Source organism: Girardinichthys multiradiatus, chromosome X (assembly GCF_021462225.1).
Source record: "Girardinichthys multiradiatus isolate DD_20200921_A chromosome X, DD_fGirMul_XY1, whole genome shotgun sequence".
Classification (NCBI taxonomy): Eukaryota; Metazoa; Chordata; class Actinopteri; order Cyprinodontiformes; family Goodeidae; genus Girardinichthys; species Girardinichthys multiradiatus.
In genome coordinates, this window is record NC_061817.1 from 18,949,897 (window position 1) to 18,965,855 (window position 15,959).

The following is a 15,959-nucleotide window of genomic DNA, read 5'->3' on the forward strand; positions in this document are numbered from 1 at the left end:
ATTAAACAAAATACATCAGTATGCAATAAAATGTAATGGTAAAAAGTTTTTAAGTTAAAATTGCTATTTTTGCTAAATCTGTTTTAATTCCTTAGGAGCCATGCCCCTTAGCCTTCCCCCTACTCCACAGAAATATTTTGGTCACCCTGCCCTGAGGGTTAAGAATGAGTAGCAAGGATGGAAAGGGCGTTCAGGAGCCTTGGTCTGTCTGAAGGTGAAAAGCCACTTTTAACATCAGTAAAACTTGATTATTAGCAAACAGTATGAAATCCTGTTGCCGAATATCATCTTATGTTTTTAACAGAGGAAGAATTTCATGCACAGGATACATTTTCCAGGCAGTCAATAGAAACTCTGTATATCGCTTGAGAGAGGGATCCTACCTTCCTCTGATAAGACAGGAACATTAATCATCGCATTGTTCTCTCATGTTGACAGCAAAACACCTGTTCAGCCATTTCTGCTTCATTTGTGTTAACAGACAGACCGAAGTTTAAAATCAGAACAAGCTGTTTCCATCAAGTTCAGATTCTTGCTCTGAGTCAAAGTAGTAACCATGACAAAGTGTGGATGAAAGCTTGATCCATGACTGATGTGGTTTCCTATGCAATGATGATTTCCTCTTTATCTTAACATATTTTATTCCATTATCTTTGCATTCACCCAGACATGCGCACATGACATTTTGACATTCCTTTTTCTCTGCTCTTAAGTGGAGTTCTGTTTACATAACACTCAGAAAAAGCAGCAGGTACAGCACATGTTGCACACTCACACACATTGCAGTAGAGCTGGGGACTTTGTAAACAAACCCCAGCTGGTTTATCCTGCAGACACAAACCAAACAAACACACCGCAGAGCCGTTACACAATGCAGCACAACACCAGTGGGAAAAACTGCTGTTTATAGAGATCCCCGACCAGTCCTTAGGTTCTCATGTTCACTCAGCTCTCGTTAGCACCGCTCCTTATGCACATCCGTCTTTCAGCTCAGGTTCTTTAATCCTGTAGAGGCCTTTTCTTTTCCGGTGACTTCCATCCAGCTATCCTTTACTTTCCTTTTTAAATCCCTATTTGCCTCTGTCCAGCTGCATATCAATTCATATTTCTCTCTTTTCATTCCCATTGCTGTCTCTCTCGCCCAGTCGGAAATGGTTACACATGCTCTTTTTCCATCTTGTTGAGCAACTTTTGAAGCATCTGCATGTAAGGGCAAAAATAAATTGACAATATCAGGAAAAATTGATTGTGGATAAGAAAGACATAGCAGTTTTCATAATTTTAAAATGATCCACATATGGATTATCAATTATCCTAATAGTGAGGTAATTTCAAAACTAGAGTTATACCACCTGAAGATGCTACACCCCAAAATGCACTAAGCTCCTCATTCTTTCACAAATGCTTGTAGAAGCAGTCTGCATGCCTAGCAGCTGGACTTTATACACCTGTGACCATGGAAGGGGTTTGAAAACCTGAATTTAATTATTTGGGTGACTCACTACTTTTGGCAAAACATTTTGTCAAAGTCAGAAAATAACTGCAATAATATATCTTATGATATCAATAGTCAGAGCAAATATGTAAAATTCTAAAATAACTGTAACTATTACAAACTTGACTTGACCACGGCCCAAATTTATCTCGTGACCATGCAGAGTGCGCAGGGTGGTCAGGGAGGTACAACAATCAACCAAGCTTTATGTTAGAAACTGCTGTAAAACTGCAGCGTTTTCTGCCACACTTTTCCTTCCCACAGACTTCCCACTGAGGTGCCTTGATACAGCACTCTGGGAACAGCCTATTGTTCAGAAATGTCTTTCTGTGTCTTACCCTCTTGCTTGAGGGTGTCAATAGTGGCCTTCTGGACAGCAGTCAGGTCGGCAGTCTTACCCATGATTGGGGGTTTTGAGTAATGAACCAGGCTGGGAGTTTTAAAGGCCTCAGGAATCTTTTGCAGGTGTTTAGAGTTAACTCGTTGATTCAGATGATTAGGTTCATAGCTCGTTTAGAGACCCTTTTAATGATATGCTAATTTTGTGAGATAGGAATTTTGGGTTTTCATGAGCTGTATGCCAAAATCATCTGTATTAAGACAATAAAAGACCTGAAATATTTCAGTTAGTGTGCAATGAATCTAAAATATATGAATGTTAAATTTTCATCATGACATTATGGAAAATAATGAACTTTATCACAATATGCTAATATTTTGAGAAGGACCTGTACAAGTGGGCATTGTTGGGGAAAAAAGGATGGAGGAGTATGTGAAAAAACATATATCCACTGTTAAACACAGTGGAGGACCTATGAGGCTGAGGACAATAAATTGTTTTCTTAAAATAGCATTGCATATAACAATTACTTAGAATGCCTTATGCAATAAATGCACATTAGTCATGTTTATGGAGTTGAACATTAGAGATTTTATCAGCTAAACAGGTTTGCTGTTCTAACTAGCAAAACAACCAACATTTGTAGTGTTTGTTGAAACTTATTTCCCTTTTCTTTTTTTGTTACTATTTAGGATGTCTCCATTTTTACATTGGGGTCTACTTTTGCTCTCAAGCTTCATGTAGGTGCTGAACTCATGAAACCTTCAGTTAAACCTAAAACAAAAACACAGTTTAATATGATTGGTCTGCTCATTGGTCCAAAACAGTCATCACTCCTGTTTTTGGTGGCAGGCAGATATAATGCAAATGTATTTGAGGCAGATAAGTAATAAAAGTAAAGCCTGGACAGCAAAAGTGGTACAGAAGCAAGTTTCATATCTAACTCCCTTCAGAGGGAAATTTGGCCTTTGGCGTTTCAAAGCTTTAGATGTGCAAAAAAACTAAACCCCCAAAAACTAAGCTGATTGTACAAAAGAGTGTTAAGTATGTTGTTAATGGACCCATTTTCTTGTATCATCACTAGTGGTTGAAATGGATCGCATGTCCAACTGGTGGTGCCAGTGTAGGAGTAAAATTTTATATATGTAGTTTTCATATTTTATTCATTAAAAACTAGCATTACTTGGAATAACTGCCAAGAATCAGTTGTAATCAAACTTAAGTCACATTTACTATAGCTGTTTTAATCCTGATGATACTTTCTGTGCAGGCAGCTCAACTGAAATATAGTCAGTTCTATTATGACTGAATTGGAGCTGCAAAAAAACACTGACTCATAATTCACATTTCAATACCTGAAGGTGCAACATTGCAACCCCAAAAGATTGCTTAGATGCAACACATGGTGGGATATCATATTAAAAATGCCATGAATTCAAATTCAACATGCCAGTAAAATGTTTGGCTGTTTGGAAAGACAATGCCTTTCAATGCCTTTAATGACTACACTTAAAGTTGACAAAAAAGTGTTGGGAACATTGGGAAGTGCACAAATAAAGAAACAAGTCAAGAAAACACAGGTTAATCTTAATCGATCGTTTCAAAACGTTTTCAATTTTCAGCAATTATATATATTACAATTAAATCTTTTTCTGATATCGTGATGCCCTAATTTGAAAACAATGTTACGGTCTTTTTCTTTGTTCTGTCATGTTTCTCACCTTTGATGTATACGTTTTTCTTTTACATCATCACCCTTATTTCAGAACTGGCTACATCTGTTATTAGAGAACCATATTGCTTTGCCTCAGGACTAAAAGAGAAGTGAATTGATTTATTAGAAGGTTTATCAGTTTATGTCAATCAGCTATGCTTAGCATGTAAAGCTGAAATTATTGCCCTACCTTCCTCACACATACACTAAAGTTTATTTGCATCAAATCAAAGGCAGGTATACCAAACACTCAAACACACTCTTGCATGCCCAAACATACTTCATGGCATTGTGAGCCAACACTGAACCAGTGATCCTTGGCTGTGAAAGGGTTAACAGCAGTCACCATCTATGCATCACTGCAGGCCAGTGCTCAATTATTCAACAAGCTGAGATCCAGTTTCATCACCTGCCATTGCTACTGCCAGCAACCACTGCTAGGAAGGGAAATATACCCAGCTTTTATTTGCAGCTACACGCAAATTAAGCATGAAGGTCAATGTGTTGTCATTCATGTTTTTATCACATTTTAACCTCAAACTGGCTCCACTGAGCTGCAAACAGACTCCTGTAAACACATGAGGTCATAGGTTTGTGATGCTTCTGTGCTTTTTAAACAGTGTGCAGGTATACATACATATATAAAGGTTGCCAATACCAAGGTGTGTAATTAGATAATATTTATGCTAAAAATTTAATTTAAAGATAATTAAATTAGTATTTGAAATAGTAGGATGTGTAATTTTTTCATTCTTACACAGCATGTAATGATAAATGTCATCTTAAGGACCGTTTCTAGACAACAGATTATGCTCTTTTCAAATAAACTTGATTCTAATTTAATGCAAATTCAATTCAAATCAATTGAGTTCATTCTTATACAATCCCATCAGAAGCTCAAATTGAGATCCAGTCACATACAGTTTAATCTATATTATAATGCAATACAGCTACTTTCAGTTGATAATATAATGTCAACTGGTAAAAAGTTATCCAAAAATGCCCAGGTGATCTTATCAAGTCATTAAGTTTTGTAGCAATCCCTTCTCATAAGGAAAAATGTGGCAACATCGGGAAAAACAATTTCCTTTTAACTGGAAGAAACCTCCAACAGTATTATTGGCCAACTGCCTCGATCAGGAGAAAAACACTGAAGTACTGAGCTAGCTTTCTTTGGGGACGGAAAAACAAAGAGCACACAGAGTTAATGGCACAAATAGTTCTGTCAGCGGATTTGTCCAGGAATGAAGCAAAGTGTATTTGATTGTCTGGGAAACCAGAAGTCAGATTTGGGGAATCGCTTCGTTGTTTTGTGATGAACAGAGGAAAACATGCAAATACACAATAAAAGAGGACCGCATAAAAAGAAACACAATCAAATGCATAATGACAAGCCCATTGTTGTTAGAAAGTCAGGTAATTTTCTTATTTTTGCTGATATATTGTTTATGTCTTTAAACATTTCCAGCTTAGCCTCATGATCCAGTTCTAATTGCAGGTCTGAAAACCAGTTGGATGTAACTGTTTCTGATCTAAGATCTAAGATTGCAAAATAAAAAATTATACTAATCTACAGCTTATTGATTAAAACAGTCTAAAAAAAAGTCTGATGGCTAAAACAATGAATCGAATTAATCATGATTAATCAATTATTGAAACAATCGCCAACTAATTTAGTAATCGAATAATCAGGAACTGAAGTATATACAGTTTTTGAAACATGCCATTTGTTCAAGGAGCAACCCACAGGAGCAGTAATTAGGCCAAAATTGTAAAAAAAAAAAATAGATACAAAATAATTACATTTTGCTTTAAGTTAAAAAAACCTTTGTAAATATGCTCTATTCAGAACTCCTCAAAGTGACATAGTTTTAGCTTCACCTGATTCAGCTTCTGTAAAAAATGTCCTATTAAGCATCTTTTGCTCTCTGATTATTAATCAATTAATCGATAAAATAGTCGACAGATTAATCAATTAGCAGAATAATTGTTAGTTGTAGCCCTAGATGGCGGTCACATTTAACTAGTAGTTTGAACGACCACACAAAACAAATCTGATTTCATCAAAAAATCGGAATTGAGCATTAAGACCGGCAGTAGTGCTTGTCATTTCTAAGCTTCACCGTTTTTTACCATTATAGTTTTGGTCCTTTCACACCCAACGTTTTTGAGTGCAAAATGAGGTCATGGGACTTTTTTCTCAGAATTTGGTTGTATGTCTCTATTAAGTGAAATCCACTTAAGAGGTATTTTGGTTTGACCGAAGGTCTAGAATCTACTGGTCCCAACAAATTAATTGCAATAGGACGTAACACAAAATGTTTGGTAAGTAATACTCAATTAAATAAGTAATGAGAAGTTTAAGAGTATTAAATAGAAGTAGGATGGGATGAAATGGCATCGCACAGGTACAAAATGGGGGTACAAACTTGGGAAGAGAGACATGTCAAAAAATGAACATAAAAGAAAAACCTGCCATCTACAATTTTAAGATATTCAAGAGAAATGATACACATGTATTGTGTGTATGTGGTGGTTTCCCCCACATGCTGTCCATCAGATTTACTGAAACAAAAGCTGATTGTGGCAGGACACAGAGGAATTTATGGTAAAGCACTACTTCCATTGACCGCTTATCCTCTCACTGTGCCCCAGCCGGGACACTGGGGTCAGTACATGAAGGTGTGTATTGTTGGAAAAAAAACATTAGTTTTGTAGTGGGCGTGAAATATTCCATATACTGCAGTTTTCTTAACAGCAAAGCAGTGTAATTTATCGACAGATGTTCCATGTGAGCTTGTTTGGATCTGCGTTGCAGGTTATTTTCCAGTGGCTCCTGCTGCATCTCCGCCCATGTGGGGCTCTGTTTTGAAAAGTGTCTGATGGTGATAACCGAAAGCTTTCCCTCATGACGTGAGGGTTTGCTGACAAAGGGGGAAAACTTTACATGTAAATTTTCTTCCTGTTGTCAAAATATTTCTCTGCCAAAAAGCTGTTTCAACCAAGTTTTCAACACTCACAGCTCAAACAAACACAGCGGTCTCATTCCATTACACTCCCTCTTGTTTTGAAAGGTTTCTTCTGTAACTTGAATCTCTTTGGTATAAACAAACTTTATCAGTGATTTTAATGAGCTTTTATCTGTGATATGTGTTGACTATGACTGTTTAATTATTGTGGGAGACTTCAACATTCACATGGACAATCCTGAAGACAGAAGTACAATAGATCTATGTGACACTCTTAGAAATTTTGGTTTGACTCAACATGTTAAACAGCAAACGCACAAACAGGGACATATTTTGGACTTGATCATCACTAAGGGTCTAAACATTTCCAAGGTGTCTGTAACTGATGTTGCCCTATCTGACCACTTTTCTGTTATTTTTGAAAGCATCTGCTATGACTCAGTTTGCCAAAGAGACATGATAAGAAAACGCATCTTTAAGGACAGTGCTGCTGAAACCTTTAACCAGATTTACTCTTCTACCTCCACTTTGCCCTGTAACACTGTAGATGAGTTGGTAGATAACTTTCATTCTAAAATCTCAGACATTATTGATTCAATTGCTCCAATTAAAGTGAAAGTCGTTTCTGGGAAGAAAATGTCTCCGTGGAGAAGTGCTCCACCAGTCAGAAGTGAAAAAAAGGAGTGTCGAAAAGCTGAACGCAGGTGGCGAAAGACTGGACTCCAGGTTCACTATAACATCTATAAAGAGAGACTATACAGATATAACCTACAACTGAAAAATGCAAGGGAATCTTTCTTTTCTGAGAAGTTTTCCCCTCTAGAGCTAATAGCTGGTTGTGATAACTGACAGAGTCGTTCACATCATCACTGGTTTTTAGCCCACTCCTCTGCAGAATGGTTTCAATTCAGCTACATTAAAGGGTTTTCGAGTGGGAATAGTCTCTTCAAGCATCTCAGTTGGATTTAAGTTTGGCAATCAGGTCTCCACCAGAGCTGATTATGTGGAGATCAAGCCGACGTTACTAGAAGAATAACAAAAGTAAAGTGTAACTTAACTCTGTGACAAGCTCAGAGGGTCTGTGAGATGGCACAAGCCCCACAGGGGTGATTAGTAGGATTCAGCTCAGCATTGGGAGGCAGTCAGAGGTTAAACTGGCAGACACTCATGTCTCCCCACATAATGACTCCCAGCTGTGTTGCTCTCAGCGTTTACGTTAGAGCTCCACTTTTCCTCACCAGCATGTCTTACTGGAAACTTCTGTCATCTTGATTTCCCATCGTAAGCGCTCTCTCTCTCTCTCTGCATATCTGTTTATCTGTCTGCTGTCTTTCTTTGGCCTCTACTTGATCTTTTCATTTCTTCAACTCTCATTCTCAACCCTCTCGCTGCATCTAATTTTCCAACCCTCCCACGTACTCGACTCTCTGTCCCTTCTTGCTTATTGCCTTCCTCATCTCCCTTAGTTTCTGTATGTTTTCCTCCATCAACCAGATCCCAGAATACTAATACATTTGATTAAAAAAATCTATTTTTTCTCTCTCTGTCCTGCAACATTCGGTCTTATAGCCCAAGCCGAGCACTTCTTCTGCAGCCAGGAAAGAGAGGATGTGCAGGGACTCATGGGAGAATAATTGATCTGGGCAATCTTCCCAGATCCCTGCTACCCAAGAGTATTTGTTGCCAGAAACAAATTATATGTTTCTGAATGTCTTTTTTGTAGTAAAGAATTGTAGTGGGGGTATCTACTTTTATTTTTGGAAGTGAAATGACTTTAAAGCAACCTAGGCAGAGGATAAAGTAAAGAAAAGTCACTGATCATTGATTGAATGCTATTTTCAGTAACTATCTCTTGTCAACATGCTTCTGTACCTTCATCTCCTTGTTTTTTTCCCTCCAAGCCTCCCTACATATGTATTTTTAGCCTGAACAAGCTGTCCTCCGGCGCAAGCTTCACATATGGTCCAGAAACAGTAGTAACGTAATAAAATATAGAAACGGCACACATCATGTGTGCTGTCCGGTTCATGTGAACTCTTGCAGGTACCTGTGTGTTACACCTCACTGTTATTATGAGAGTCGGGCACATTTCATCCCCGGCTGTGTAGGTGGTAAATCAGCATGATTATGCCGAAGAGCTCGAGGCACAATTAATCCGGTTCTATAAATGTCGTCACCCAAGCTGGCAGAACTGTTAGCAATATGCTGCAAATGGAAAGAAACAAAAAAATAAATAAAAAAACACACTCTTTCAGGATACCAAACAGCTCATTCCAAGCAAAAATAAAACCAAAAACATGAAAAGAGGGAATATGAACATCTAGCACTAAATAGTCTACATAATTATACAAAGCAAATCATAGTATAATATAGTGACTATAATTCTGTGAAAATCTGCTATTTCACACTAACTTGTGAAAGATGTGGTCCACCTTCAGTATAAAAACTATTGCAGGCATGCAGAACTCACATGGTTACACTCACGTCACCTGGTTTAGATAATTAATTAATTATATTAATAATTAATTTAAGAAAATAAAAATTGCTGGTTGTTGCGGGTTTTCAGAAACACCCTTAATGGAACCTAATGAAAAGTAATTCATGCTTTGCGTTTTTTCGACTTGAAACCTATGGCTTTTTACACAGATATAGGCTAAGTCTTTACACTCCAGTGGCCCTACTTTAGAATATAATTTTGAAAACAGGTTTTGAAACATTTTTTAATGGGCAAAGCCTCCCTGAACAGATTTAACCTATCAAGAACAACCCTAAACTTTGCAAAGTGTTTTCTCATTTCAAATCTACAGCGCTTGGTGAAGGTGCATTTTGTTTGGAAAACGTATGCTGAAAATGTTCCCCTGATCAGCTGCATTATGATAACATAGAGCTCGGTTTAATGTGCCTTCAGCTAAAGTCAGGGCACCCTGAGTCTGCAGGATTCAGCTAACACAGTACATGCATACCTGCGAGAGGCTAGCCCTACAGCTCTTTAACTCTGCCTGGGCTTTGTGTTTTTACTGGGAATCATTATGGTTATGCTATTTGAGGGTTGTATTAAAGCTTTAAAAGCATCTCTCACAGAGGCAGCAGTGGTAAAAACACCATGATGTGTTTCAGTATAACTGCACAACTAAATGTATCTATAAAGTGATTCAGCCAGAGATTCAGCCATCAATGTTTTTTAGCTTTTTAAAATAAGCTATGAGTAGCAGGAACATCATTTATTTAAAAAAATGTTGAATGGCATGGGAAACTGATTTAGTCAAAAACATTTTTTCCAGGAGGCTTCAACAGAGGTGGAAACTCAGTCTCAGCCTCAGGACCACTCCCCTCCCCAGGTCGACCCGTCTAAGCTCACTCCACGTCTGTGCCACCTGAGTCGGTCTGCGGGGGGCTATGGCTTCAACCTCCACAGTGAACGGTCACGGCCCGGTCAGTACATCCGCTCCCTTGACCCAGGTTCACCCGCCGAACGAGCCGGACTGCGACCACAAGACAGGCTAGTTGAGGTAGGAGAGAGACGTTTAAAAGGAGCTGTTGTGTTAATATGAGTGACTTATATCTATAAAAATTTGTTTAAGATGATATTCATATAGAGCAATCCAGTTGCCATTTCATAATTTCTTGTTCACACATGACGAGAACAAGTGGGGTAAAAAGATTTAACAGAGGAATTACAATGCTTTGCATAGGTATTCATACCCCTTTAACCTTTTTAACTTTTGTCACATTAAACCACAAACTTTAATATATTTTATCAGGATTTAATGTGATAGACCAACACAAATTTCTTTGTGATGGTGAAGATAAAGAAAATCAATACATGGTTCTCAAAAGTTTAAAAACAACAATCTGTAGAGTGTAACACACATTTGTATACAGCTTCCCTGAGGCAATCTTTTGTAGAACCACCTTTGCTTCAGCTTCAAGTCATCTGGGATGTGTCTCTACCAGCTTTGCACATCTAGAGATGGAACATTTTCTTCCTCTTTGCAAGACAGCTGAGTCTCAGTCAGACTGGATGACGACCCTCTGTAAACATACATTTTAAAGTCTTGCTACAGATTGTGAAATGGATTTGGGGCTGAATATGTTTCTAATCTAAACTATTCCAGCTCTGGGTGTATGTTTAGGGCTGTTTTCCAGCTGGAAGGTGAACCTCTGTGGGTTCTTTATCCAATGGCTCTGTTCTTGTCACTCTTCCATAAAGGGCAGTTTTTTAGAGTGCACAACTAATAATTGTCCTGTCGATAGATTCTCACCTCCACCTGAAGTGTGGATCTCTATAGCTCCTCCAGGCCACAATGGACCGACTAGGTGCTTTTCCTATTGATGCTTTTCTTACTGAACAAAGAGTGGGGTATTGTTTTATAGCATAACCTCCACAACATCTTCCCTGACCTGTCTGCTGTGTCCCTTGGTTTTCATAAGGCTCATTGTTCACTAATGTTCTCTAATAAACCTCTGAGGCCTTCAAAGAACAGCACTATTTGTACTGAGATTAAATTACACACAGATAGATTCAGTTTAGTACTTGACCTCTAAAGGTGATTGCTTGTCGTGGATTTTGTTCTGTGGTATCAGGATAAAAGCATCTGGATACATTATGAATGCTTCACCTTTCAGATTTGTATTTGTAAAAAACTTTGAAAACCATGTATTATTTTGTTTCCACTTAATTATGCACTACTTTGGTTTGGTCCATCACATAACATTGCAGTTAAATACACTGAGGTTTGTGGTTGTAATGTGACAAAATAAATGGAGAAAAGCTCAAGGTTTGAGAATACTCTTTTATAGCACTCTCAATAACCTATTTTGTGCTCAACATTTGCATTTAGTTTTTGAGTTATCACTTTAAGCTTTCTGTCTACAGTATCCTTACTGAAAAGTGTGTTGGTAAGTGAAAAAGATCATCCAAAGCAGAGATAGATGAGAAAGATGTCAAACACAACACACTCAGTGAGAAAAGTGGCGGTGCACAAATGTCCTTGACTGACAGGAAACCTTAGAGATGAATGACAATAAGATAATTATTTGTTAATGATACTGGGCTTAACTGGTTTGTGTTGTCTCATAGAAAATCCTATGAGACAACTGCTGTCTCCCCTGAATTAAGTCTCCATGAACTGCAGGCTTCTGTGCTTGCACTCCTGCTTTTTGCTTGTGACATAATTTGCACAGAACCTTTCATTCGATTTCATGTAAATAAATAACTTCTTACACTTAAGAACACGTTGCACATGTTGCATTAAAGATGCCTGTTCTAAAACTAAAAGATTGATATCCAGTGGGTCCATAAAAGAATGACTTACTTGTACTATTTTCTAAAATGCCAAATAGTTTAATGAAGAAAAAGAAAGACGATGATGGGATATGCTGCATGGGAGTAAAGACTCTATTAATGTCTCAGTCAACTGCACGATCATGGTACCTTCAAATCAGCAAAAGAATTGGAACTCTAGTAGAAAAAAATAATTTTAACAGAAACTTGAACCCTTTTGCATCTGAGAGTAAACGCATAATCGGAGTAAACACACCCATCATTCCCACGGCCTTTGGTTTCCTGGGAAGAACATTGGGGTCCAGGACAGGTCACAGAGCAATATGCACACAGGACACTAAAACCTCCCTAATTATAAGTACAATAAAAATCATTTAGATTCAGTCCATGTAAACAAGCATGCAGATGAGTATGCACACTTTACCATTTATTTCTAATTGATCCTCTTGCTTGATTGCAGCGCTTTGTCCAATCTGATGGCAATTACTCAACATAAATGTCTAAAACTCCTGGAGATGCTTAGCTGTATTTAAAGGAAAGAAGCTGTGCAGCAAAACTGTGAAAGTCTTGGGGACAATCTGGTAATCACAATAACACACTTAGAATCAGAGGAAGCTTGTGTTTTGCGGCCTCACTTGAACATTAGTTAGCTGGTAACAATCTGTGGGAATATCCTGAAGCAGGTCACCAATGGCAACAAATGTCCACTTCTCTGACATGCTTCTATTTAGAAATAAAATATGGTGCAACAGTCGTTCAGGTTATGACCAGTTGCTTAATGTTGAGTAGGCCACATGAACTCCTCTACAAGCTGTGTATAGTTTATTATTTATTTCTGGGAAGTTGCAAGACAAGACATTCATTAATTGCCCTTTTAAAGAGCAGATCTCACAGATCCTCACTTTGAAAGGGCTCAGGAGCTTTAAGAAGCCAAGTCAGCCACTAAAGCTTGTTGTGCTCCATTGGTTCTGAACTTTGTGTCCTCTTGAAACCAACGTATTAAGCTGTCATTCAGTGCAGCTTCTCAGCAGCATTGTAGGCGTGTAGTATCTGTTAAGAGAAGGTCTACACTAAAGAATTTATTTCCGAAATTGACCCAAAGCATTAGAACACCCGCATACCGCTCTTTCCATAATGCTTATGGTGGCCATGTATACCTCAGGTGTGCAGCTCTTTCCCCAGCATGACCTACAGTAGCTCTTTTACTCTTCTAGACACTTCCCTACCCTGTGTGCACTCTGCATCCATGAGTAGGTTGCACGCTGGTCTAATGGCGCAATTATCGATCTGGCAACATGTTATGACTACTCAGATTTGTATTTTAGGGATTTGTGATAGTTATCTCTAGGAAATTTCTCTATGTAGATACCAAATATCAGTGACCCAATTCTCCATTTTGCAGATGGAATAAAAAATCCACCCCTTTAAGTGCTTATTGGTCAGCCTATGTTTAGCCTAAATGTCAGGTTTTGATTGATTGATATGCATTTATTTGATTTGTTTCAGTTTGTTCTATGTAAATGCAAACAGTTTGATGTTTTAGGATGACTCTAAAGAAGGCTACAAGCTGAAACACATTGCTCTGTCAATGAAGTTGGTTTCAAAGTACTTCATCTGTTGCAGGAGTCCCCACATACCCGGATATTTATATTATATCCCATGGAGGCAGAGAGCCATAGATTACTTTCTTGTTCTACTTGTCCTGTCTTGGCATTGCAGGCATACCATATAGAGAAGCTGATTGCCTTCATGTGCCTGGGACGTTTTGGTCTTGAAATAATCTCTCAACATAAAATCCTAACTGCATGATTAACTTTAATAAATCAAGGATGGATCCAGCACAAACGTAGACAGGCAACATTGCTGTAATACTACCCTGTTTTGTATGAAATTCAACCATTCATATTATCTGTGTATGGGTGGGTGGGTGGATGTGTGCTAATTTGTCACCTGGAGGTGCACAGTTGTTAGAATGGTGAGACAGTAGAAAGCCTCAGCACCTAAGAGCAGCAAAGGATAGGTGGACTTGGTTCTGGAAGGCAGCAGCAGGCCCAGGCAGACAGACATAGAACACCACCCCAGAGCAGCCATGTGGCCTACACAAAGGTATGTCATCAGTGAAGCACAGGTACAGCAGTCCCTAGGCCAAAGAGGCCCCCATGATGCCACCAGATACCCACAGCCATAATAACATCTATTTATATAATAATGAAGAGCTTTTATAGCAGGATTTCTCTTCACATATGACCGGAAGTACTGAACTGAAAAACGGAGTTTTACATATTAGAATTGTATTCGTTTTGTGTTTATTTTCAAATTTTAGAACAGAAAGCATATTTTGTTTGAGATTATTAAATGTTCAACACTTTTATCTTGATATAATAGTTATGCTTTAAAACCTAAAAACTTATTGAAATCTGATCCGATGCTTGGGTCTGTTGGGTGGTGTGTTTATGTGTGTACATGCTGTGATAATTGGAGTCGTCTCTAACCGTGTACCTAGAAAATCACAGGTGTTACCTGTCAGCAGCTTGTTAGAGAGCTGAACAACCATGAAAAGCTCTCCCTGTCTGCCGCTCATCGTCTTTTTCTCTCCCCCCACGCCCCATTACACCGGAGTTGTGTCAGCAATGAGTGTTGTAAAGGCCACTGTGACAGCTCAGCTTTCTGCCGATGCTTGGCAGAAGCCCTGACGCCAGTGAACGCCTCATCGGTCTCTGCTGTAACAGAGCGCGCTCTGAACCTCTGAAAACTTTGAGCTTGATATGAAACATCACATGAATATGCACCTCTCAGGCTATTTTTGTTTGGGGTTAAGTAATGATACAGCCTAACAGGGATTTCACATCTACATTTTAATCAGTTCTTTTTCTTACTTTGTGGGATTCATTTTAGTTAAAGACTTGAGGCAAGTCTCAGCAGATAATGAAAACCAGCAAATAGTCCTTGTTTCTGTAATTTGACATTTTTACTTTCATTTTGTTTAACTACATTTTTGTCTAGAATATTTTATTTTTACTACAGTTAAATGTCAAATTGTATAACTATTCAAGTAAGTCAAATAATATTTCGGATTAATTCTTTAACTTTTGGTAAACAGTGCAGCGGTTTTTCTCATTTCACTTTAATTCTTATGCATGGAACTAATTCTGTGGTGTAAATAATAAAATTATAAAAATAAAACAACAATAATAATATTAAATGAAAAATATTTTTTATAATTTTCTTTTGCTTTAGTTCCCAGACAGTAGAAAAACATTAATAACAGATTAATTCCCAATTAGTTATTTTCCATCCTTGCAAATTGTTTAAATTGAAAAATCATATTTCAAAAATCAGTTTAGGAATTAATTAATTTAAACAATAAATATATAATAAAGAGTTGGACAGCTTTAATATGTATTTATATTAGGGCATTTGTTCCTATTTAGCCTGAAAAATTCATACATTTCCTTCTGTTCATCCAAGATTGGTCACTGGGAGTGAGAGAGCAGTCACTGTAAATCAGGGTTTTAACCATTTTCTTTAGCGTAACCCTAAACCTGTGCTAACCATGTGATTAGTGTTGTTAGCATAGTTATCCTTACTAAAACAGCAGCTTCTGTGTATTCCTGAAAGAAGTTAGATTCCTACATTAACCCCATTAACAGAGCATGTTTGTTCTGTTCAGCCTTTCTGTTGTCTGCTTAAAGTCCGGCTCTCTTGCAGCCTGAATGAACAACAGACATGTCTCAACATCTCATAGAGTTCAGTTTCCTTTAAGCTCCTCATCTTCATTTTAATCACTGCACTGATACTGAAAATAGCTAACTTCTGAAGAAGGAAAACTTTATTCAAGAGCACTTGAGTAAAGTATTCATCCCTCAGTAACAGAGCCCACATCAGTTTTGTTTTTTTTTTTTTTTTGTTTTTTTTGCACAAGCTTGTAGCTCTTAGGTAAGGTGCATTCACTGATTGAAAAAGGTTCTGATTTTTGAGATTCTGAACAACCAATCACAGATCAAGTACTTAGCAAGTTTCTTTGCATGTCTGCTAAAACATCTTTCTAACCAAATTTAGACATCGGTAGGGATGCCTCTATGTGGAAAGCCTCTCACCTTTCTTTATGGGGTCAGGGGAATACCTCGGACAGCTGCGTCGAGGAGAGGTCATCGACA

The 15,959-nt window shown here is 37.9% G+C and overlaps 1 protein-coding gene across 2 annotated transcripts in view; it reads left to right on the forward strand.

The window, feature by feature from the left end:
- LOC124862187 (Na(+)/H(+) exchange regulatory cofactor NHE-RF2-like) overlaps positions 1–15,959 on the forward strand; it is a 42,308-nt gene that overhangs the window by 20,268 nt on the left and 6,081 nt on the right. The window contains exon 3 of one of the 2 annotated variants that reach the window (XM_047356004.1): positions 9,800–10,027. The exons of the other annotated variant lie outside the window; for it this stretch is intronic. Coding sequence (XP_047211960.1) covers positions 9,800–10,027 — 228 coding nt within the window. The remainder of the gene's footprint in view (positions 1–9,799; positions 10,028–15,959) is intronic. 2 annotated transcript variants of the gene reach the window in all.